At 39.3% G+C, this 21,805-nt stretch overlaps 1 protein-coding gene and 1 long non-coding RNA gene across 4 annotated transcripts; one reads left to right on the top strand and one right to left on the bottom strand.

The window, feature by feature from the left end:
• The first annotated feature begins 1,143 nt into the window (after window positions 1-1,143).
• On the top strand, window positions 1,144-20,867 carry col9a1b (collagen, type IX, alpha 1b). Its single transcript, XM_042502452.2, has 32 exons — window positions 1,144-1,343; window positions 1,832-1,894; window positions 1,994-2,029; window positions 2,121-2,183; window positions 3,218-3,271; window positions 4,050-4,085; window positions 4,218-4,241; window positions 4,352-4,405; window positions 6,393-6,446; window positions 6,659-6,691; window positions 6,784-6,840; window positions 6,939-6,992; window positions 9,386-9,439; window positions 9,559-9,612; window positions 9,752-9,805; window positions 9,893-9,946; window positions 10,048-10,101; window positions 10,185-10,238; window positions 11,122-11,175; window positions 11,845-11,889; window positions 11,988-12,041; window positions 12,129-12,182; window positions 12,274-12,327; window positions 13,223-13,294; window positions 13,474-13,509; window positions 13,618-13,662; window positions 13,801-13,833; window positions 13,940-14,086; window positions 15,558-15,612; window positions 16,558-16,746; window positions 16,863-16,940; window positions 19,889-20,867. Exons 1-32 carry the CDS (start codon window positions 1,269-1,271, stop codon window positions 20,083-20,085), a joined length of 2,040 nt encoding a protein of 679 aa, XP_042358386.2. The 5' UTR covers window positions 1,144-1,268; the 3' UTR covers window positions 20,086-20,867.
• LOC148187701 (uncharacterized) lies at window positions 6,834-18,929 on the bottom strand. 3 transcript variants are annotated; one of them, XR_015778490.1, is made up of 5 exons: window positions 18,794-18,929; window positions 13,924-14,081; window positions 13,746-13,822; window positions 13,197-13,270; window positions 6,834-6,972 (listed from the first exon to the last, which is right to left on the bottom strand). It is a non-coding gene; the product is annotated as an uncharacterized LOC148187701 (long non-coding RNA). The 3 variants fall into 3 exon arrangements; XR_015778489.1 differs by having other exon boundaries at window positions 13,924-14,057; XR_015778491.1 differs by lacking the exon at window positions 6,834-6,972 and adding an exon at window positions 10,278-10,462 and having other exon boundaries at window positions 13,924-14,057.
• Window positions 20,868-21,805: the final 938 nt, after the last annotated feature.

The raw sequence follows: 21,805 nt of genomic DNA, 5'->3' as shown, positions 1-21,805 counted from the left end.
ATTCTGTTTCACTATCACTTGTTTGCTCATCCATGTGGGCCAAACTTCCCTGTTTAGTACGTTTATACTTTTTTGGTGAACAGGATCACCGTATACGCATGCCCCTTCAAAATAAAGTACCTTTTTGAAAAGCGTATAAGCAGGCTGTACATAGTAGGCTTTCCTTTCCGAGGTACTTCAGGAATCTCTGTTTTCTCGCCCACCTGTTTGGCTCGTCTGTGACAATGCTGAGTACTCTAGACTGCTGTGTCCATTCATGCTTTACCGACAACTATGTGAAATTTGTTGCAGGTTCTGGCGAAGAAAATGAGCTTTGCACAGGCTAAAACATCCTACAGTACCCCAACATGCAGCGCTGGTGCACTGCTTCCAAAGATTTAGGCGCATGTGCACAATTGGCCACATTATAACGTCTACACAAGCGCTGTAAACACATAGTAATGTTTCGCTAACGAATAAGACTGTAACTAATTTACTGTGAAAGCCTACTTTCTGCTTTTCATATTATACTTAAGAAAAAAAAGATTTGTGGTTTATGGAAACAACTTCTGACTTTCAAGGACGCAGTGACGCCCGTGGAGCCTAAACATACCATTTGTTTCAGGACTAGGGCGCGACACTGTACACGTTATGATGATATTGTGCTAATTCATGTTTTTTTTCTCTATTTCTTAAGTTTGAACTCCAGTCAATGCTGATTCACTGCGATGTGGCGAGAGCCCGAGCAGAGGCTTGTTACGACCTCCCAGCCAGGACATCGGTAAGAAGAATTAAAATAAAATAACACACTGAATGACCTAAGTCTGTTGTTTGTGGCGTCAGACGACCAGTTACAAACTTTAAACAGACTATTCAGCCTAATTTGCTGGTAATTGAATGGGGAGTAAAATCGAGCAGCATCCAAGTTGTGTGCGTAAAAGAGCAGTTTTTGACCAGTACTGTATGCTTGTTTTTTATTCGCTTTCACGAGAGATATTATCTGATTTAAGTGCAACTGTAAATTCGGGTTAAATAGCCCGCTGACCCTGCTTATTGGTGGCGTCTGCGCCTTGGCCCCTCCCCGCGGAGTCCCCCCTGTAATCCCTCCAATCCCTTCCTGTAACCAAACATTGTATGAATATACATGAACCCCTGATGTGTATGGGACTTCGGACGGTCTAGATAGCTGAAGCGGATTCAGTTGGGTTGTTTTGTCGGGGGCTCCTTCAGCCCAACAAATCCCAGAGAAAGGACTACAACTTTTACCTTTCCTGCTTCACGGGGAGATCATGGCTCGGGGCCCCGGCGTTAGAGGGCCACTTTTGGTTCTGCTTCTGCAGCTTGTCCTTATCTGCTCCGCGCAAGTAAGACTTAAGTTTCTCTTCCTCTCTCTGTCTGTCTCTGGTTTCTCTGTTTGTCTCTATAGGCCGATGTGACAGAGGTGCAGGTGAGTGTTCTCTTGCTGCTCAAGCCGTATAACAAGATACATTTTACCTGCAATTATGTATAAATGTTGAGATAGTTTCATCCAGTAAATTTATTAGAAATCTGTCACGGAAAAAAGTCAGGGATGCGACTATTGTCTGGAGTTTACTTTTTGACCTTTCCTTTTGCAAAGTGTTGCCTAGTACTGATCAATTCTGTACCCAGGAATCAACTCTATGGACTGTAAGATATTTTATTGTATGACACAGTCTTGTCTAGTAGTAACATAAAATAAGGTGGTGCACCTGCTGTCATTTTTTCCATATTGCGTGTGCTGCAGTACAAGAAATGGTAATAATTTGTCATATAGGGTCATTTTCAGACTGAAGCAGATTTTCTCTTCTCATATTATTATTATTTTACTCAGCGGAGTGAAGGACCTGCTGGCCCTCCTGGACCTGCAGGTGTCCCAGGAGTGAATGGCATTGCTGTAAGTGCTCTCACTTCTCTAACAACATCCATGTAATTGCAGATACCAAAAAAAGTTCACTACTTGCTCAACCTAAAGCACTGAATCTCCTTTGTTTAGGGTGAGAGGGGAGCAGATGGCGAGGACGGACCTCCTGTAACTATAACATTTAATAAAATGAAAAAAAAAGTTAGATGGCTTTTCATTGTACTGATTTCACTGAATTATGTGAATCCTTTGTTTTTAGGGACCTGATGGAGATGCAGGTAAACCTGGCTCTGCAGGATTACCTGGAATTCCTGGAAATGATGTGAGTACTTTAAGTTTTTTCATAAATTTTACACCCAACATGCCATCCACAAGCCTGCAAGAGGGTGGGACTACAAAGAGTGACCCTCCCATCACATAAACTAATAATGTTGGCACTTGTTAGTCTTGTAGAGTGACCAATGAAATTTCAGATTTCGTAGCCAATGTGGGGGGAAAGTGGGCAAAAATGTGAGGAATTCATTAAACAGGATGAACCAATCCAAATTTCCTTTGTAACAGGCTAAACCAGGTCCCGAGTGTAATTAACTTTGCTCCCTGGAGTTTAAAGGAGGGTTAGGAAAACATACAATCATAACAGTGGTGCTGATGACAGACTGACAAAGAGGGACTGTAGGTGAATTGAGTATACCTTAAAAGAATAGGTAGAAAAATTATAAGTTTAAAATTATTTTTAATCAACTACCATGAAATGTATTTGTTCTAAGCATTATTGTTCATTGCCTGTGTTATACCTCGGGACAACTACCAGGTTCCCGAGAACAATAGCAGCTTTGTTAGCCGGCCGCTGTTGGTATCTCCTGTCGAGAATCCTCAAAACAGTGAGGAATTATTTCTTCCAGCCCGCTTGTTTGAAATGAGCCAGAGGAATGTTGCTCTCTGCTAAGTCTACAGTTTGAGTTTTGCCCTCTGCCCTGGTGCTGACTTTTTCTGTGTGTCTGTGAAGTTGAACGCGCTCTTGATGTCGTAACATACTCAAAAGCAGAGTTTTGATTTCATTGCGACTGAAACGTGGATCTGCAGTGCAGTATATACTGAAAGAGGAGGAGGAGGAGGGGGTTATCATCCAGTTAATCCCATTTATGAATATGAAAGTCTCCTCCTACTGGAGTATGACTGTGTTATGATGATGTAATACATGAAGATTGGGTGTTGAAATTATAAATAATGACAGAAGGAGAAAAGAAGTATTGCCTGCTGTATATGTTTCAAACCTAATGTGAAAATGTATAGGTGCTAAAGTGCTCTAAGGTGAGTTATGATGTATTAGTTAAGCATGATGTTTCTCCTCTACAGGGTTTGACCGGCCCTATTGGAGATCCAGGGCCCGACGGTCCCCCCGGACAGAAAGTGAGTGACTAATGAGCCTTTGCCTTCCTGCTTCAGAGACTGTCAGTGAAATGGTGCCAAGCTGCTGTCCAGTCTTCTGGCATGGCAGGGAGAGCTGCAGTGCATAAACCAATTCCTCATGACAAATGAGACTTAATCCTGCAAGTCTTCTGTGTAATCTCCGTGGGGAACGAAGCCCCAACATCGGTCCTCATTAGGCTAAACATTGCTGGGTCAAGTGTGCCCGGCGCAGTCATGTGATGAGTTAGAGGAATGTTAACTTGGGCCGTCTGCAGGCTCACACAGCTCAATTTTACCTCAACACAGTGTTTGTTTTAACACCTATCTATGTATGTACTATAGCAGTGCCGAACTTACTTTGCCCAGGGGCCACTTTTGCAAAATAACAGAGGACTAGAGGACTAGGGGTCAGTTAATAAACAAACTTTTTTTTTAGCATTATATAAATTCAATAAATTGCCTGTTTTCATCCTTTCAATGTTTGCTGCCCTTACTCATCTTTGCCAAAATGTAAATCCAGTCACAGCAACCCTGCACAGATCAGGTGAATGCTGAGGGCTTCGCATGGACCTCTGTTTGGGCGACCAGGGGATCCACCCCTGGCACTTCTTTTTATAAACAAACTTGTTATGTTTTTTCTTTTAATGCACTGCTGTGCCTTATTTACATTCAAGAAAAAAACCCTGATGTGAATTGGTTTATTTTCCTTGTGAATTAGAAAATAGCTATGCTGAAAGTTTTGTATCACTGATGTGATGTATTTAACTTTGTTGTTTAGGGCGAACCTGGAAAACCTGGACCTCGTGGAGCAGCTGTGAGTAGCATTTCCTCAGGATCAGATCAACCATGACCATCTGGCAATTTTATTTTTTAAGTCTGTCTTGTCTCATGTACACCAAATTATATACAATTCACACTAAGTCATACTGTATATGTCTCTCTTTAGGGTGTTGGGCCAGATGGACCCCCTGTAAGTTACATCTTTATGCTACGCAACTAATACCACAGTTTGTATCAAACTTTGGTGGTCTTTTTAAAAAATGTGTTAATATTTATTGTCTGAAATACAACTTTGACCAGGGACCACCCGGGCCTGGAGGACTTACGGGTGAAGTGGGAAAACCTGGACCAATTGTGAGTAGAGACTTAAATTAGGACAACAGGCTAGAAAATACACTGCAGCATCAAATGCGTCCAGCATGAGCACTGAGATGTTGGGACTGATTGCTACTGCTGTTCAGTAACACAACAGACGCATTTATCATGCACTGGCCATGGTAGCTCCCCAAAAAAATAAGCCCAACTTAGGCTGATGTGAAAAATGCTATATGTAGGTGAAGTCAGTTCCATCAGATAAATCACTGAAACCTGCATATGGATCATTTCATTCATATAAACACACTGTATCTGCACTGTACAGCACTATCTACTGTAGTGTCAATGAACTGAGGTGCAGCCCCTGAACCCTCACAAATATGACAAAACGCATCTGTGCACATACACTTAAGAACAAATTAACACACACACACACAAACTCTTGTACCTCTATTGTTGTGAGGACCCTCATTGACATAATGCATTCCCTCACCCTCACCCTAACATAACTCTAATTGTAGCCCAAACCTAAAAACCAAGTCATTACCCTCAAAAAGGCCTTTGAAGAAGCAAAGACTGGCCAACTATTCAAAAATGTGCTCACTTTGTTGGTGAAAAACATGTTTCAAAAACATGTACAACTACACACAAACACACCATACTCATACATGCTCTTTGCATCATATACTGATTCTATAAACCAAAAAATGCCATACTTTATTAATGATGTTTAAATATTTCAACATATATGGACTTAGCATTTTTGTACACATTCTAATATATTTTAGAAACTGATTTATGGCAGAAAATCAGCACAAAGTATATAGAACATTCAGCATTTAATACAACTACATTGATGCCTCAGGATGTTTTTTTTATCAGTTCTTTACAACCAATACTTTATCTTTATAGACAAGACTTACTTTAGTTTTATTTCCATTTCAGCTTTGCCCTTTGGCCGTAGTTGTCAGCCTCAACTTGCATTGGATTTTAAAGCAGTGATTTTGGATTTACAGTCGGAGTAGCAATCTGAGTTTCACTCCCAATGTGTCATAGATAGTATATTAAATTAGCATTGCCTCTTACTGAACATCTAAACTGAGTATCTGCCCACATAACAACTGAGCGGGCTACAATTTATTAGCGTACTTTAAAGCAAAATTGACTTTTTTAAAATGTTATTTATTTAGTCAGGCAGGTCCCATTGAGATACAAGATCTCTTCTTTCAGAAAGTCCTGGTCAAGACAGCATCATACAATTTTCATAATAAGACACATACAATACAAAAAGAATACATAAAAGCAAGGAAAATAGTAAAAGAAGAGCGGTTTGCAGGCAATATCAGTGATATCCATAACACATTCTAAGTCAAGTGCTATGTAAAACGCCAGCATGTTTCCCTCAGGGCAGTTTGTAAAAGGCCTTTAAAAGTATTCAAAGAAGAGAGGACTTCTAAGGTAATGACATTTAGGAGTTCTTTCCATGCCCAGGGTGCATATAAAGAGAGAGAAGATTTATCAAATTCTGAGCGTACCCTGGGAACATTTCAAATCAATTTGTAGATCGAGTGAAAAAGTTGCTGACATGAAAAGAGAACTCTTTCTGGCTAAAATCTAGCTGAGGTACATTTATGTAACAAAGGGAAACAGACAGGAACCTATTGATTTTTATGGATTTTTCTTAGAATACTGAATGCACTTTACCAGTGAGGGTTCAAAACCATGATTTATTTTGAAAAACAACAAATGAAATGTCAAAGCTTTAAAGTTCTATTGGTAAAATATCTTGTATTTAGAGTTTCCATCTGGCCTAAAGGTTTTGTAGTAAATGTCGTCATTGTGAGTTAGAGGTAAAGTTCTTCTTTTTGGCCAATTGCTATACTTTTGTCAGTCCTAAGATGCTCCTACACCAGAGTGTATAACTCACAGTAAAGCATATACACACAGACTCCTACCAACACAGTGGAGAGCCTATTGCATTTACTCTCTCTGTGTAGTTTCTGACACATTTTATGTCTTTTCTCAGGGGTCTATAGGTGTAAGAGGGCCACAGGGACCTCGTGGACCATCAGGGCCCAGAGTAAGTGACACAGATTTGCAAATGATTACATTTGACTTTATATTTCACAAGGGAAGGGGCATTATGCAGACATGGAATTCATCTGGCCTTGTTAGCGAAGCCACTGCGGCACACTGCTGCCCTTTAGAGATTTACAAGCCCCTTACATACATCACGATGTTGACAAATGACAATATAAAAGTGTTAACTTGTGTTTTTTAAATCAATTTCAGGGTGCAGCTGGAATGCAAGGCAGTACCGAGCTGGTAAAGCTTTGTTGTCTGGAGATTTTAAATGAGAGTTAATTTTTTTAGAGAAACTGTAAGGAATATTTTCTGACTTTTATATTGTTGTTTAGTGTCCAAACTCTTGTCCACCTGGGACCTCGGGACATCCTGGACTTCCTGGCATGAAGGTGAGAAGCACAGCTGAAGTGTTTTTTTTATATCACATCATGGCCCTAAAATATTGTGTGTTTAACTGGTGTTCCTTTTATTCTCTGTATGTTTCAAGGGCCACAAAGGTGTTAAAGGCGAAGCAGGAGAACCTGGGAAACAGGGGCACAAGGTAAAATATGCTCCATGTGGAGACACGTGTATTTGTAGTCATATAAAAATGATTTAAACATCAAAAAGTGAGTTTATATACATAACTGCATAAATAGTTACTTAAAAAATATGAATTTCCCTCCACAACTGTCACACATGCCACAGTATTCCACATCAGAGTAAAAATATACACAATATAAACATGAAAAAGGGATTCCTGGCACCTTTGAGACAAGTGTTATTTGTGCTGCTCTATTTCAAGAGGAAGTGATACATGCCCGTGCGTAATGCCTCTGACTCCTTGTAATGCATGGAGGATGATTGATTTGAAATGATGTTCAAGCACAACTAGCCTCTCCCTGTAATGTGTCTATGCACTATATAAATGGTAATGAGTCTGGGCCTATCTCCCTTTATCACCCCATGCCAGGATATGATTTACTGTCAGTCTGCGCTCCGTCCCCGAGAATGATTTTCTCCTTCACTGAAAGTTTCCTGTGCGCGGCCTTCTGCCTGTTTTCCACTCACAAATTCACAAGTATAAAGATGTGTATAGAAAAATAAGCAGATGTTGTACAGAGGCTGAATGAGTTCAGTGCCACGATATTGAAGAGGAAAATTCAAATCTAGAATAAGTTTATCTGAAATATTGCATCCTGAAAAATTAAATTTTTGTGAACCAGGTACAAACACAAACATGAAGTGCTTCATTCTGTATTTGCAATATACAGAAACAATGATGTGTTCCAGTGATTACATATTGCATATAACAACATCAAAAATCTATGACACTAAACAAAGACAGGGATATTTTTTTTGGCTTTTTTTTTCATCAAACCATCAGAAATTGAATACATTTTTTAACCGATTCAATATAGGGTCAGGCAATATATCACTATTTTATTGATATTATGATGTGAGACTAGATCATAATATCATAAGTGTTGTCCTTCCCTGGTTTTTAAGACTACATTACAATACAGTGGTGTAGTTTTATGAACTTATCAGTGTTCTAATATTTACCTTTACCCACTTAGTCAATATATCTACAAAACTGATGATTATTTATCAAAAATCCCATTGTGTTACTATTTTGTGAGAACACCAATAGTTAAACCTACAATATTGTTGAAATATTGATTATCAAGGTACTTGGCCAAAAATATTGTGATATTTGATTTTCTCCATATCGCCCAGCCCTAATTCAGCAGACTTTTCTCTAGAGGTGGGATCAAGTCATTATTTTCTAAATCCCAAGTAAATCAAGTCTCTGCACTCAAGTTCAAAGTCAAGACTGGTGAGGCCCAAGTCTCACATCAAAGTAAATAATAATAATGTTGGTTATTAAATTTACAAAAATCAAGAATACTTTTTCAAAATTTGTATTTATCTGTTAAAACAAGTTTGTTTAAAAGTTACTCAGGTGTTAATATGTCATACTGCAATTTGTTTTGTTTTTTTATTGACTACCTCTTAGGTTTTGCTGGCAAATTAAATTATCTTTTTTTCCAGCTGATGCTCAGTAAAGTTACCTCCTCGTGTTTCTCTCCAGACTCAGTGCTGTCGCATTGGTTCAAACAAAGCTGATCTGGAGAAATAAGTGCTGACTTCATGGGAATAAAAAGCATTAATGGAAATTAATGGAAGGGAAATTAATTGATTCATGGCATACTTTTAAAATCATGTTTTTTTTTTATCTTTGAGCTTGGGGTAAGGTATCAAGTATTTTCAGGTCAAAAAGCCTAAGTCCAAGTATAGCCACGAGTCACTGGTGTTTAAGTCGTTGTCGAGTTGTAAGTCTTTTTTGATTTTATCAGGTTTGACTCGATTGCAAGTCATATGACTTAAGTCCATACCTCTGCTTTTATCTTATCTTTTGGGGGACTTCAAGCAGAATTAACACATGCTCTCATTTCTCTTCTGCTCTCTGATGTAAACAAATGCTGACCCAGTCCATCGCTTTCATATCTGTTTGTTGTGTAATATTTGATTATCAGCTTGGTATTGTTTACATGTCTTAACAGCCCATTCTAATGCACATAATTAAAGGAAGAAATTGCCTTTTTAACAGCAGAGAATGTGCGCAGCCTCACAACTGAGCTGCTATCTATCTTAATGGATATGCCTCCTTGGGTCTACCACGGAGTCAGCATATCAATTATATGTAATTTACAAAGCAGGAGAACGGTAAATTGGAGTTAATTCGTCTGCTTTTGCCCTCCCTATAATCCATTAAAAAGTGAGTATTAAACACATTTCAGAATGGCAACCTCATTTTCTAATTAACACACAGTTGATAGGCGCAGCCGTTTACATTTTTCCCTCGTAAAAGTTAAATGTGCTGTTCAGTGTTTCATCTGATTGTCTTTGTGCTGTTTTCTTGCTGATGTTGTTTCTCTCCCGTTTACTCAGGGTGAGGAGGGAGACCAGGGGAGTCCAGGGGAGGTTGGATCCCAAGGACCAGTGGTTAGATATAAAATTCTTTATACTAAAATCCTTCAAGTGACAGTTTATTTTTTACTGTGTCAGATCCTCTGTTTTTTATGCTCACTGATGCACCTGTTGCCATCTCTTTGTTATTTCAGGGTCCTCAGGGAATTCGTGGAGCCATGGGAATGATGGGCCCCAAGGGAGAGATGGTAAGCATTTCTATGATTTTTAAACCCATTGCATGCATCAGATTCTTCCTGAATTATCTGCACATAAAGAGTGTTCCTTTGTGGTCTATTAACTCTTCAAACAGATTATAATAAAAACACTGACACTGTTCTCTGGCAGGGAGCTCGAGGTCTTGATGGAGATCCAGGTCCCCAGGGTGTTGCAGGGGCAACTGTAAGTTTGTTCCCCAGTACAAATTATTTTATTTTGGCAACAAATATGCTATGTAAGAGTAACGTATGATTCAATGCATCATTTAAGGGGGATCAAGGCCAGAGAGGTGTGATGGGCGAGCCTGGGCCTAAAGGTGAAACGGTAAGGATAACAGATAAGTTTAGATGTGAAAAAATAAACATTGTTTCACTGATTAAGTTTTTAACAAAATGGACTAAATGTATTGTTGCTTTGTTGTTCAGGGTGCTCTAGGCTCAAGGGGAATCACAGGTCTTCCAGGTCCCAAGGGAGAGGCTGTGAGTGTCTGTTAAATATGACAAATACAATGTAGATGTTTGTCTGCGAACAGCTCATTTCAGTTTGTGTTTTTTATCACCAGGGCTTGCCGGGTGTGGACGGTCGCGAGGGTATCCCTGGGATGCCTGGAGCAAAGGTAGCATCATTTTTACTACTTGATTTATAGAAATAGTAAGTTTTAATGTTACAATTTGTAATATGAAAATGCATTCCCCTTAAAGGAACAGTGTGTAAGATTTGGGGGATTTAGTGGCATCTAGTGGTGAGGATTGCTGATTGCAACCAGCTAAAACTTCACCATGTTCGAATTCCTTCAGTGTTCTTTGTTCAGGGGGTCTATTATCTGCAGAAGTCTCTTCCCTGTCCAAAAACAAAAAGACCCAGTAAAAATATTACATAAAGTAGTTTCACTTTACAAATCAGTGTTTCTCTGATGCTGTTCAGAAGGACGAGGGACGTGCAGCTAGTCTTAACACCTGCTAATGTGTGCTCAGTTTTTCCTCTGATAACTTACGATCCAGATGTTCTGGAAGTTTTTAACTAGCAGCCCAATTATCGATTGGAGGTCTCTTCCTCTCCAAAACAACCAAACCTGGTAATTTAAACCAGTAAAAACACAGAATAAAGGCATTTTACATTAAAATATCACTGTTTTTCTGAAGCTTATGTCATGGAAAGGCATCTAGATACAATGGCTAACACGACAAAACAGTAATGCAAATGGTCCTATCTGTAGCCAGTGTTTGGTTTGTCCATTCTGGGCTACTGCTGAAACATGGTGGTGCAACATGGCAACGTTCATGGACCTGATCCCTATGTAGATATAAATGGCTCATTCTAAGGTAAATAAAAACACTATGACTCTGATGATCAGGTGATTAAACACTACAGAAAACATCGTATTATATCCCATTTCTGCCAATATTTTCCACTAAATCCTACACACTGATGCTTTAAGTCTTGTCTTTTTTTGCTGTTAGGAGCAGTTTCAGTTCATTCTTATCACTGTTTCTCTGCAGGGAGGTATTGGGAAGCCGGGTGTTCCTGGAGAGGTTGGACTTCAGGGGCTTCCTGTGAGTATGACCTTTGACCCCAAACTGACTTACTCTGATTGGATTCACCTGAGTAAACTCCCCAGGAGCAGTTTAAAGCACCACAGCTCGTGCATACTGCAGTACAATACAGATATCTCCACGTCTGTATTGCAGTAACAAGCAGCAGTCATAATATTTTTATATCTTGTGTTTTATAATGTATAAATGTGGGCTGACATTTCATACACATACTGCAGAATTCCTCTCACCCCTCTGTGATATGATACACATACAGCATGCTGTGCTGTGAGACAGTCATCACCGTCTTCCTCCAGCAGAGAAGCGAGCAAAGTTTTTCCAGCCCACTAATCTGTGATTAGTCTAATGAAAGGCACTAATGAGAATCAGTTGGCAAACATGAAGAGCCCATCTGTGGCAGCATTAACAAAGATTTCATAGGCGTAAAAGTCATCACCTGACTTAATATCCAGATCACTTTTATCATCTTAAGCTTATTTGGGTCAAAAGCTCAAAAAACCAAATGTATTTTTTATCCCGTAACAAATAATTATGCTCCAGTGTTTCTTAAACCGAGGTGCGTTTTATTTTAGGAGTGAAACTTCCTGCAAGACATGTTAATTCTTTGTTGTAAGAAATTGTTCTTTTGTTGTTGTTGGACTTCTTTAAGAAGTGCTCTCTGTTTTTTAGGGCTTGCCTGGTGCACCTGGACCAAAAGGCTTGAGTGGCTCTAAGGTTGTTTGCTCAATCAATTAATTATATGTTATCAGTGTTTTCTTGCTTTTTTTTTTTTTCTTAAATTGTCAGAATCTTCTTTTGTTGTTTTTAAACAGGGAGACGCTGGTCAGCCAGGCCTCCCTGGGACAATGGGACCTGCTGGCAAAACAGTAAGCATAAATGGCACATGTTGAAACGCTGTTGAGATTTTTGTCTCCTCTGTTGTGTCACTGTGCTGTTTTCCTGTCACACCTCAGGGTGAGCGTGGAGAACAGGGAGAGGTGGGACCTGTTGGACCTATTGGTGAACCTGTGAGTAGTTGTCCTGCCTGTATTTCTATTGTTTTATTTTATTCATGTTTATTTTTGACTTTTTTTTCTAATTTTCTTATCTTCTCTGCAGGGAGCTATAGGAGAGCGAGGCCCTGCAGGTCCAGCCGGCAAGCTAGGTTCCAGGGTAAGTTATTAACACAAGGATTACAAAGCACAATTACATTTTAACTGACTGATTTTGAATTAATTGTACAGCTAGTTTTTAATCTATGCCTTTATTTATTTTAATCTTTATTTACTGTTATTTTTCAGCATGTTAAATTGATATATATATATTTTAATTTATTTTATTTTATTTATTTATTTTTTTATTGAGTTTCATTAAGGTAGACAGATGAGAGTTAATTATTTCTACAGTGACTAAATAAATAAAACAATAAAATAAAATATAACAATTGTAAATCAGTAAAAGGGGGAGAGGGGGTAACACGTTTTAAAGAGTTCCATTTGTGGCCACAAACAAAAAAATGCCGTATTACGCAGTATATCAACCAATAGTCTCTGAAGCTCCATGTCTCGCCATAAACTCTCCATGCCTTTATTTTGAAAATACAGGCCTTTTAAATACCCTAGCAGCCTGTGTACATGCGCTTTTGATGCACTTTTGATACTTTGAATCAAAGAGGCTGAAAAAGGAGGGAAGCCTCAGAGTCCTCACTGTTGTTTCACTGGAATGTCTCAGAGAATAGAGCGAGACTGGATCTCACATGAAGTCTATTTTCACAGTAAGGGGAGACCAGTAAGCAGCAGGCTGAATGAGCTCTCTGTTCTCCTGGCATTCCTCAGACAGTCGCTCAGCGATCAAAGGGGGAATGGCACACAAACATTCCCGAGAGAATAAGTAGCTTACTTGACTACAATGTACAATATCTGTTGATATTCGGGCAGTTTTAGCTTTGTTAAAAGGTGTTATGCTTTATGAAATCACTTCAGTGTATAAAATGCGACTGTAAGTCTTAACATAATTTAACTTGCTTAGATGTTTCTACTTACCAGGTTTGCATGTTTATTTCTTACAGGGACCCAAAGGCGACCCCGGCCTTCCTGGTCTCCCTGGTCCTCCTGGCCTGCCCGGGGTAAAAGGAGAGAGGGTAAGACACCACCACAGTCACATTCAGAGACCTTTTCAGCTTTAGGATAATTGTCTTAAACAGTGCTTGAGAGATTGATGCTCAACAGCAAACAGCGGATCAGCTCCCTCTAGTGTGGACAAACAGAATATTCACATCACTGTCATGATCATTCAGATCGTTTGTTTTGGTTATAACAGGGAGATCGTGGAGAACCAGGACCCAAAGGAGAGCAGGTGTGAAATCCGCATACTAAATATTAATTCTTTCTTGATAGTAATGCTGCATTTAAATAAAAAAGTGGGTTGCTTTGGATAAATAATTTACAGACTTTGTTTTCATAGGGAGCACAAGGTGATGAGGGAAATCCTGGAGACAAAGGGGATACTGTAAGTTGTTACACAAGCACTGACACAATTCATTTTTAACTTATTTTAACTATTGAACAATTTTATTTGGGATAAAATCTCACCAGACTCCACTTGTCCTTGTTTCCATCCTCTGTGTTTTTATAAATGCTGTTATAGGGTGAGTCAGGAGAACCTGGACCTAAAGGAGAGGTGAGTTCAAACAGATTGTTTTAGCATTTTTCTGTGGTTTCAAAGCACTGAAAAAGTGCTGCAGCTTTGTAACATTTCTCATGCTGGTACCTTATTTTCTGTTTAGGTCGGTAACCCAGGCGAGACTGGCAAAAGAGGTCCTGAGGGAAGTCGAGGCCAGCCGGGTATCGAGGGGCCGGCTGGCTCACCTGGACCGCGGGGCATGCAGGGGAACAGGGGTACACCTGGAGTCAGAGGGACGCAGGGTCCTGCGGTAAGTCCAAGAGAAAACACTTCAAGGCAAAATAACGTTTAAAAAGTGTCTTATGACACTTGCAATACCTGTGCAGCAGTGTGACGGTGAGAAAGAAACAAGCTAAGCAACCAATTGTCCTGAACCAAAACTCTGAAGCCTAAAAGCTTCCAGTCAGCGTTAAAGCTTACAGGTTTAGACTTCTTAGGGTCAACTCGTAAAATATAGGGGTACTGATTTTTCGAAGTATTTCTTCCTTAAAGGTGTAATCTGTAGTATTTAGTGGACTCTAATGGTGAGGCTGCAGATTGCAACCAACTGAAACTTCTCCTGTGTGTTGAGCATGTATGTGGCCAACGTAAAACAAAAAGAAACTGACCCTATCTAGAGCCAGTGTTTGGTTTCTCCATTCTTGACTACTGTGGAAACAACATGGGACACTTTGTGAAAGAGGACCTGCTCCATATGTACATATAAAGGGCTGATTTGATGTAACAAGACCACGAGTCCTAGTTTCAGGTGATATAAACTAATAGACGCAAAGTTATAAATACACTGGACCTTTAAAAGAAAACTTAACCCCCAAAATGATACATTTTAGGTCATTAACTCACCTCATGTTATGTTGAATTCAGGAAGAAAAATTTGTTTTTCCTCCGATGCTTCCACAGTAAACGGAAAATCCAAAAACAGAGAAAATTCTTGCTGAATTGAAGTCATAGGGGGGGCAGTGTTTTACAAAAAAAAGCAAAACTATATCAAAATGTCCCTATACCTTTCACACAACTTATGCAGGATAATCTAAGTCTCATTTATCCAGTCATTTTCTCAATACTTCGCCAACAGATGCACTTCACCAAAACTGTAATATTTAAACATTTACACTTAACAGCCGGTCGCAGTACTCGTCCATGTGTGATATAGTTTTGCTGTTGTTAAACTTACTCTCTTATGGCTTTAGTTTATCAAGAATGTTCACCAGTTTTGGATTATTTGTTCACCTTGAAGGCATGACAGAGAAACAAAGTTTTCTTCCCAAATTTACCACAACACAGGGTGAGTAAATGATATACAAATGATCGTTTGGAGAGTGAAGGGTTCCTTTAAAGTCTGCTGAACATTAAAAAAATGATAGAGGCCTTTAATAAGTCCCTCTGGGCTGAGTACCTCTCCCTGCACACTTTTATCTTCATATTATGATGTCCTTCTTTTAATCGTAACTTGGGCAAATAAATTCTAAAACACTAAATCCCAATATTCTGCAGCAGCAGGAAATACATTAAAATATACACGCAAGATGTTCTGAAAATGTGGTTTCAATAAAACAGGTTTCATAAAGCCAAGAATAGTAGAATTATCTCCATCATAAGAGGACCGAGTGAGTAAAACAGGAGGAGTGCTGTTTTTCGCTTGATAACAGTACCGTAGAGTCTTTTCATAAATGTTTTAGATGCTGTCGTAAAAACTATTAAGTCATCTTTTCCTTTTTCAGGGTAAAGAGCCAAGCGATCAGCACATCAAACAAGTTTGCATGCGAGTCATGCAAGGTAAGAACTGATAGGCCTTTGACCCCATTTATCATTCCCTTGTGCCTCATTTCATCACTTTAATCTTTCCCAGAATGCCTCATTACACAACCACACATAGAGCCGCCCCTCTGTTGCCTCACTGATCTGGGCGGTTTCTGAATACTCTTATGTTCAAAAAAGGACAGTCTCATAACCAAAACATGAAATAAGCTTCAGTCTTTGTTTATTTGATGGATGAAAGATTCCCCTCGCCAAGCTTTAGAAATGTTTCTCTGAAGTCACAACCTCTGTTCTCTTCATTCTGTTGCTCTTACGTCTTCACAACTCATCTCCTACACTCATGATTTTTTTATACCCGATGTGTTGAAAAATTAATTTCACCTCCAGCGGACCTGCTCTCCTCCGCTCCAAGCAAAGAGTCTGCCTGGAAAGGAAATCTTTAAAAAAAGAGCAGTCAAGCAGCTGCTGCATGAATTTTCATCAGGAGCCGGAAAACCGGAATCTCAAGCGCAAAATACCATGGTGCAAGGAGCCACAGGAGATTAATATTAGATCCTTTGCACCATGAACGTAAATTTCCTGTCACTGATTGCCTGAAATAAAGACTATTATCTCCTTTCTGCACAATTTGCTGAGGTTCTACAGAAAAAGGTTGAAAAACAGGAGAAGCTCGGGGGATATCGTGACCACAGTTTCACCTCGCTCTGCTTCACTCCGACTCAAGTACAAGAACTGTTGGACCATCTCCTCTATCAGAGCTGCTTCAGGCTTCCAGAAATGAGCCCTATTCATGCTACCACGTGATTTTTAACAAGTGTTATGCATAAAAAAGTCCCTTGATGACTGTCAACTTCTATTGTTTGGAAACACTGGATGTCAGTTATGCATCTGTTAAATTTCATAAAATTTAAATTTACTGAAGTTCATCAGGCTCATCACCTTCTTTCTGTTGTGCTCTAACAGAACAGCTCGCCCAGTTAGCTGCTAGTTTAAGGAGGCCAGAGTCTGGCGTAGCTGGTTTACCTGGAAAACCTGGACCTCCGGGGCAACCTGGGCCTCCAGGAGACAATGGCTTTCCTGGGCAGTCCGGGGCAAGAGGCCTTCCAGGACTCAAAGGGCCGCCAGGAATGCTTGGAGCGAAAGGACCCAAAGGTAATGAATGTATTGGCAGATGATTCTTTTTAGCATGAAATTAGGAAATTAGACATTAAATCAAAACAATGATATGTCTGTACAGAAATATCTTCATCTCATTAAATCTGTTACAGGTGAAATGGGAGACAGAGGCGCCAGAGGGCCCACTGTGCGAGGACCTAAAGGTCAGCCAGGGCCTCCCGGACTCCCAGGTGAGTAAAATTTGCCCTGCTATCTTAAAGGAGCTGTATGCAACACTCAGAGCATTAATACAAGGGGTCGACCAATATTGGTTTTTCAGGGCCGATATTGATTATTAGTAGTTTAATGAGACCGATCACAGATATTTGGAGCTGATATGCATTCATAATAAAAATGAAAATCCTTCAGTCAATATTTAGAACTTGGAATATAACAAACTCCAACACAAAACTTTGTTTAAATGCATTTAGCAAATGTTTATTAAAAACTGAAACTTTCAGCATCATATACAGCAAGATCCAACTTTTTTGTCAAGTCAAGCGAACATTTGAACAAAAAATAAATAAATAAAAATAGCTCCCTGTGGTTTTACAAAGTAAAAGTTCTTCCCATGCTGACAATGTCTTTGCATATTTTAATTAATTAATTTTATAGGTGATCATTAAAATAAAATGCTGATACAGATAATTGACAAAATACCTGCTCAAGTCATCGGTCAGGCCAATGATCTGTCGACCCCTAATTTACAGTTTAAAGCAACAAACAACAATTTGCTATGTAAATATATAGTAGAGTGATGACGTCCTGAGCAGAGAATGAAGTCACGCTTCCTCAGTGTGTTATGATCAGAGCTTCTCTGTTCTTTGTTCTTTCCTATTACATTCAGTGTTCCAGGTATACTAAGGCTACTTAAAAGCCACACTCTGATTTAACAGGTTGACAGACTGACTAAAAAACAAATTTCTCAACCTCTTCAGTCGAGCCTGTGGGACTCTAAATCTCCTGTGTGATGGCAAAAGCTGATTTTCTTCAAAATAACGTGTGAGAGGGATCTGACGTAATATTGCCAGCCAGAGACAACATTCATTTAGTGTACCCAGTTTGGAAATTTGACTCAAGCACTTGACCCACAATCTTTGAGCAGATATGCAGCAGTCTGGCTAATCTCACTTTAGGCTGAGCAGAGACAACTGTGCCATGCACTGACTACATACTGCATAACACTGTAGTAGATAGGGGATCTGTTTGTTGTCTCCAAATGACCTCAGTCTGCTATGAAAATAAATAAATTGTCGTACAGGTAGGATATGGTTGAAATGTCTGCTCCTTTATATTAAAAAAACAGTAGTACCAGAAATAGACAGAATTGTGGATCAAAATTCCTTAAAACAATTCAAAACATTACCCACATCTTAAGAAAAACAAATAATCTCCTGTTTGATCTCACTTTGGTTTGATTTAAACCTATTTAAGTTCAAAAGAAAATTTCAATTTTAGATCCTTTAAGTTGTTATTTAGTTAAATAATCTTTAGTCTCTCTGGGATAATCTCGTCCAGGTTTGACCTGTGTAAGTATAGTGTTTTTGGAGACAGACCTGGTTCAATGTGGTCTACATGTGGGGAAAAAGGTGAAAAAGGATTAATGTCCTCTTTTTTTTTTTTTTGCATTTCACAAATACAATAAAGGTTTGGCAATTGTGGAGTGGGTTTTAAACAACGTCGGGGCTTTAAATGTTTAACGTGTTCACAACACTAAAAGGCGCAAAAAACCGAGGATCGTTACTTTTCCCTTAATTCTCCCCTTAACTGCTGAATCGGAAGATACGAACCGGAAGCTAACTTCAGCGTCGTGACTCGCAGCCTAAAACAGCGCTGCCGTATTGTTTTTACTTTACTATCGAGGCTAAACTTGACCATGCTTGTTTTTAGTCTCTTAATTTGCCCAAAGAAAGATTAAAAAAACTACACGAAATACAGGAAGCCACGCCCTCTTAGCTTAGCTACGGAACACCCAGCTTTAAATTTAGCTTGAAAACAAGAACGTGACATGCTAATGTCATGAGGACAATAGTTTTCAACTCACCAAATCCTGCTTCAAAGCTGAAACAAAAGCCAGAATCCAGCGACCACAGACAGGTGAACACGAGATCCTCCCAAAATAAGAAAATATAATAATAATAAAATGTACTTTCCTCCTCCACTTGCGTTTTCCCCTTTTCTCCTCACTCATCTACTTGCGACCTCTCTTCCTGTCTCGCCAGCACGCGGCGCAGCGACCGCTCTGATTGGCTGTTATCTGCCGCATTTGTTAAAGGAACACTAGACAAAAGTCATCATTTTCAGATTTTTATTATAGTATTATTATACAGTACTGTTAAAGCCCATTAATATGAAACAATTGTCATATATCTGCATGACATGGTATTTATTATTTGTTTGACCTTTTATCTCTGTTTATGGTTATAATCCTAGGTTACACTCTGCTAGCATTTGTTAGCACCGTTAGCTGCTGGCTGCAGACTTTCGCCTCCTCTCAGACTCTGAATCATGGATGGCCTCAGAATTAGGGATGCACGATATTGGACTTTTTTTATATTGGATATACCAATATTTAAAAACTTGTTTGGCTGATTACCAAAACTGATATCAATATATCCCTTATATTATACAACACAATGCTTTTCAGTGTATATATAATATTCATTCATTGTGTAAAATAAGAAATACTTAAACTTAGGTTTGATATTTTGCACATGTTCACTTTGTCATGAATTGAAAAAAAATAGTTTGTGATATTGGCAGAAATCAGCATGTCGACTGATTCCGATATTTCATTTTAAAGCCAGCATCTGCAGATACCTATGGCGTGCCCGATATTACCTTGCATCCCTACTCTGAATGTCATACAGTTTCTTAAGAGTACATTTTTATCAAGTCTGTCATGAAACAGAACTCACAATCTCATATGTGCATTAATTTGTGCATGATTTACATTGAAATCAGGTGAAGAAAGGATCTCTTAAAGGCTTGTATGGGCAGGAAGAATGTTTACTATAAAAAAAACTTCTTTCATGTAGCCTTTGTAAGGTCTTGTTGCATTAAGAGAGATTTAAAACAAATGTGAACCTCTCCTTTAAATCTAGCCACTGGCATCTTAAAATGAATTTTGTGATCACAGGTGAGCCAGGCAAACCTGGCTATGGTCAGGATGGTCGGGACGGGCAGAGGGGACCTCCTGGCGTTCCTGGACAGCCTGGTGTACCTGGGCCTCCAGGTGCAGCTGGTCCCAACGGTTATTGTGACCCGTCAGCGTGCAACCTCCAGGCAGGGGCCGCCCACCAGTCTCTGGATGTGAAGGGACCTGCAGGGAACTAAGAGCCACTCTGGCAGAGACAGAAAGACTGTTGGATTAGCTCCCCTGAGCACACAACATTTTTCACACTTTCTTCCCGGGGGCTGCGGCTGGTATGGCGCCTTCCATCCTTTAACCTCTAGTCTTGTGAGCACGTTTTGTGCCAGCCGCGTCTCCATCAGAGGGAGCCAGCCTCATAAAAAACCCCAACACAAAACATTGTTTTTTATGAGCTGCAGAAATCTAACTTGTTCTGGTGTTTTTCTACCTGAAATGTTTTAATATCAGGAAGGTGTGCTCACATTTCTGAGACAAAATGAAATGAGCAGAAATGTTCCTTTGTCCCACTCTCCTTGTACCTTGTTCCCCATTTACAGTGTTTTCTTAAATCAAAGCTTCTCCGCATCCTCACAGAACAATTCAAATTATTGCCCAAAGCAAACCAGGATCAGGACTTTGTTTGGTTCAATTGCCTTTCTCACTTTTTTTGTTCTGTATGTGCTAATGTACCAAAGATAAACCTGCTGAAACACATTTTTTTAAATATAAATTTGTCTGTTTTCAAAATAAAAGGGAGAGAGGGTGAAAATGTCATCAAGTCACACTGACTTCAGTTTGTTGAAAATGTTGTAAATCTGTATAAAAAAGTGTTTGAATTGTGGTTAATTATATTTCCTACGAAACAACCTGATGTGACATTTTGCCTCGTTGTACAGAATGACAACAGTCATGCATACATGGACATTTATTTTCCACAGTGAGGGAGACCCTCATTACTGTTACAAATAAAGATAACAACACATGAGGTGTTATTTTTTTTCTATAAACTGGTATCACTTTGTTTTGATATAATAATAGGAGAAAATGCTAAATTGATGCTCTCAATAGCTTCTCAAAAATCTAAAATAAAAACAAAAATATTACAACTTCCCTTCAGTAGCTGCTGTGGAGCTTTTGGTCACATCCCATGATCTTCATCAGCAGATGGAGTTTCCAGACTGATAAAATAATTGTATATGCTCAGGTTTCAATCATGTCTGCGCCCTTCAAGGATTCTAGTCAAATATTTCTTCATCTACATTTCCATGACAACTGGGCAAACTTCATGAGGTGATGAAGATCACGTGAAGTGATTGAAAGCTCCAGATCAGCTATTGAATGGACTTTGAAGTGAGATTTTTGCCGCATTCAAATGAAACTTGTAAACTCACGTTTATGACATGGGAAGTCACATACTTGAAATCATAACCTCTGAACTCTCAGAAAGTTTCGACTTATGAGACTGTGAATACCATAAGAGGGGGGCATTCATATGGTCAACAAGGCTGACATGTAATGTGGACCAGGTGGACACAAACGCAGTGGATAACAGGCAACAGGAACTGAAAAAAACACTCTTAAATCCAAAAGGAACAGCAACTGAACATCACACAACCAAAACAAGGATCCAAACAAGACTGAACTGAAAACAAACTGACAAGGAGATGAAATGCAGGTGGAGAAAAAGGGCGGAGAAGCTGAGGAGAGAGGAATAAGGTGATGAGGCAGAAGAACAGGCAGGAAGTGATGTGAGACAGCTGTGACAGAAAACAGGTGGGAAACAGATGAAGGCAGGAAGTAACACAAGACCAACGAGGACATAACCTACAAAATAAATCAGGAAACAGACAAACCATGATGAGCACATGAAATAAGGGAAAAGACAAACAGAAAACCCTAAAACAAAGTCCAAAATACAAGAAA

This window comes from Plectropomus leopardus, chromosome 13, assembly GCF_026936395.1.
Source record: "Plectropomus leopardus strain MGB_pleo_1.0 chromosome 13, ASM2693639v1, whole genome shotgun sequence".
Lineage (NCBI taxonomy): Eukaryota > Metazoa > Chordata > Actinopteri > Perciformes > Serranidae > Plectropomus > Plectropomus leopardus.
The sequence above is the reverse complement of the archived record's forward strand: the minus strand, read 5'-3'. Positions and strand labels throughout refer to the sequence as shown.

Excerpts from the sequence above, each read along its gene's own strand:
- col9a1b (XM_042502452.2), top strand. The coding sequence starts at position 1,269 with ATGGCTCGGGGCCCCGGCGTTAGAGGGCCACTTTTGGTTCTGCTTCTG. Across the intron at positions 12,042-12,128 it reads TGGGACCTGCTGGCAAAACA|GGTGAGCGTGGAGAACAGGG; the intron begins GTAAGCATAAAT and ends GTCACACCTCAG. Across the intron at positions 12,328-13,222 it reads CCGGCAAGCTAGGTTCCAGG|GGACCCAAAGGCGACCCCGG; the intron begins GTAAGTTATTAA and ends TATTTCTTACAG.